Source organism: Octodon degus, unplaced genomic scaffold (assembly GCF_000260255.1).
Source record: "Octodon degus isolate 3935 unplaced genomic scaffold, OctDeg1.0 scaffold00403, whole genome shotgun sequence".
NCBI classification, from domain to species: domain Eukaryota; kingdom Metazoa; phylum Chordata; class Mammalia; order Rodentia; family Octodontidae; genus Octodon; species Octodon degus.
The window spans coordinates 290,270-293,093 of record NW_004524979.1 but is presented as its reverse complement, the minus strand read 5'-3'; the positions used below and the strand labels follow the sequence as shown (position 1 = coordinate 293,093).

Genomic DNA, 2,824 nt, shown 5'->3' with positions numbered 1-2,824 from the left:
GTAATTATCTACAAATTATATTAACATTCAGTATTTATTAGCACAAATCAATGCTAGTACTTTCTTGTCTTTTTCTATCTGATTATCAAGAAGTGAAATGAATCATATCTACTAGGATTAACATATCTACTCATTCAAAATGGTTACAAACCTCTATTCACAGTACATGGAGGAGGTTCTCTGCACTTATTTATTGATGATGCAGACCACCACAATAGACGCGGTCCTGACACACGAACAAAGGAATTGTGAGGTTTTCTGTTAAAGATCCTGATTTCTAGTGTATGTGTTTATTTGGCACGTTGTGTTTGTGTTTCGTATGGAAATGTAACTGTGATGCAATAGAGATGAAAAATTAATTTTAACTTTTGATAAATTTTGAGCCAGTGAAATCACAGCAAGCAAACTACTAAACTAATTTTAGAGACTTTTATCCATCACTGTCACCTGGACTGAATTCAGTATTTAGAGATCTTTGATTTGGAGGATAACTCTGTCCAGCCAGTCCTGACCTAGTGTTACACCACTGTCTTCTTCTGTAGGGACAAGACACAAGAGATGTCCAGCGACTGACTCCTGCACAGGTACCTCAGTCCTTCCTACCACTCTAATGGTTCCCATGGGCTTCTTCCACCCACCAGAGAAGTAAAAGGAGATGCTGTTGCCTTTTCTAGACAAAGAGAAGCTGCGGCTCAAGGGTGGAGACACTGAGTGCTCAGGGCGTGTGGAGGTATGGCACAAAGGCTCCTGGGGCACAGTGTGTGATGACTCCTGGGGCCTGGAAGAGGCCGAGGTGGTGTGTCAGCAGCTGGGCTGTGGTCCTGCCCTGGATGCCCTGGGAGAAGCTGCATTCAGCCCTGGAAATGGAAGCATCTGGCTGGATGAGGTGCAGTGCTGGGGCGAGTCCTCACTGTGGGCCTGTGCTAGTGCACCCTGGGGACAGAGTGACTGCAAGCATGAGGAGGATACTGGTGTAAGGTGCTCAGGTGAATGCCAGGACCAGAGTCAAGGGCTGAAGCTGTACAAGTGTGCATCTAAGACTGACCTCTTTCTTCAGCCATGGTTCCCCAGAAGCTGTGCTCTAAGCTCATGATATCTGGAGGAGAAGTATATGCACTAATAATTACACTATCAAGTGCAATGATTCTGTTTTTCTTCTTTTCTCTGCAGGTAAAATGAGAAAAATTTCATCCTTTCAGAGAAGTAAGTGGTTCTTCTACTTTGAGACAGGGCATAGAGTGATGATTAGATTTTCATGTACCTGCACTACAGAGTCTTTCTATTTATGCAATATTTCAGTAGACCAGATGATAAGCTTTCAAAGTAACAAAATTCCATCCAACTGTAACAGCCCCAGTGCTTCCAATGCTAAGGAAATTAATTTTAGAGTGATCCTCATGTCAAAAAATAAATTTTAATATACTCTAAAGACTGATTGCCTCTTACTCTTCCCGTACCAGTTCTGTATCAATACCTGTTCCAGGTTTCTTTTCATTACCTGTGATCATCTGCATCATTCTGGGAGCCCTGCTTTTTCTGGTCATCATCCTTGGAACTCAGTTGCGCAGATGGAGAAGTGAGATCCGAGGTGGGATATTAGGTGACTGGTAACCTGGAATTTCTACGGGGAGTGTGTTAGTCACTTTCCCGTCACTGAAAAAATATACCTGACCCCCACAACACTAAAGAAGTAGATGATTATTTGGCTCACATTTTTACTGTATTCAATCCATGCCTAGATAGCTTCAGGAATGAAACTATATATAAGAAACTCGTGTCAGAAGAGATCTGTTTACTGTATGGTGGCAATAAAGTCAAGGATTCATAAGGAAAGAACTTGTGTGGGAGATAGTCCATCCAAAGGCAAGCATTCTACCCCTGCATCCATGACACACTTTCCTTTTTATGTATTTAGTACAGGATCTACAGTGTCTCACTACAAAGATCAGACTCGTAGTAGTCCTCCTGTTTTCAGCTTCACAATTGCTGGGATTACAGGTGCATGCCACTATACCCAGTCTCCTTTGCTATCTCAGCATGCCTCAGTGGTGGCGCCAGCATGGCACTCTGGGGATCGAACCCCTGTGCCTGTTCCTGCCTAAGCAGTGGTTTTAGTCCACTGAACTAGCTGGCTGGCTCCCCACCCCCAGTACACACTCTAGCAGCACAAACAGCTATGAACTCTTCATTGTATAAATATATGCATAAAAATAGAGCCTGTAAGCTCCTAGCACAAGAGACTTTTGGGAGACTCTTTTTTTAATTTAAGATATTGCATTGAACACATAGTCCCAAGAAGATTCATGTCCACCTTATTATGCAAAATTAAGTTAGCATATTTCCTATAGTCAACAGTATCTTAAAAGTTCCAGCAGTTATGACAAGCCTAAGTTGAAATCTCCTCTGAGACTTGAGGCAACTTCTAGCTTTGAGCTCCTATGAAAACAGATAAAATAAAATTACAAGCTTCCAAAATACATAGGGACATAGTAAATATGTTTTTTTTTTTTTTTTTAGAAACCGGGCATTAAACTCAGGACTTTGCACTTGCCAGGAAAGTGGTTATTCCACTGAGCCATCTCCCCAGCTCAATTTGTCCATTTTGAACAAGATAAATAATGGAATACAAATGAAGGAAACCAAAGAATATAACTGAGTAGACCAAACATTAAAACATTTAGTTCCATGTTTAACTCATTTGACGTGTTGTGAATATATGTGAGCCCGACTAAAGTTTGTAGTCCATATGGCCTCAATCTCATTTAATGTCTATTGGCTTACTAGGTGTATGTATCATACTCCTGGCATCTCTAACTTTGTATAG

At 41.4% G+C, this 2,824-nt stretch overlaps 1 protein-coding gene across 1 annotated transcript in view; it reads left to right on the top strand.

The window, feature by feature from the left end:
* LOC101563010 (antigen WC1.1-like) overlaps positions 1 to 2,824 on the top strand; it is a gene marked incomplete at its 5' end in the record, with an annotated part of 34,310 nt that overhangs the window by 24,605 nt on the left and 6,881 nt on the right. The window contains 3 exons of the mRNA XM_023708576.1: positions 543 to 584; positions 675 to 1,020; positions 1,461 to 1,588. Coding sequence (XP_023564344.1) covers positions 543 to 584; positions 675 to 1,020; positions 1,461 to 1,588 — 516 coding nt within the window. The remainder of the gene's footprint in view (positions 1 to 542; positions 585 to 674; positions 1,021 to 1,460; positions 1,589 to 2,824) is intronic.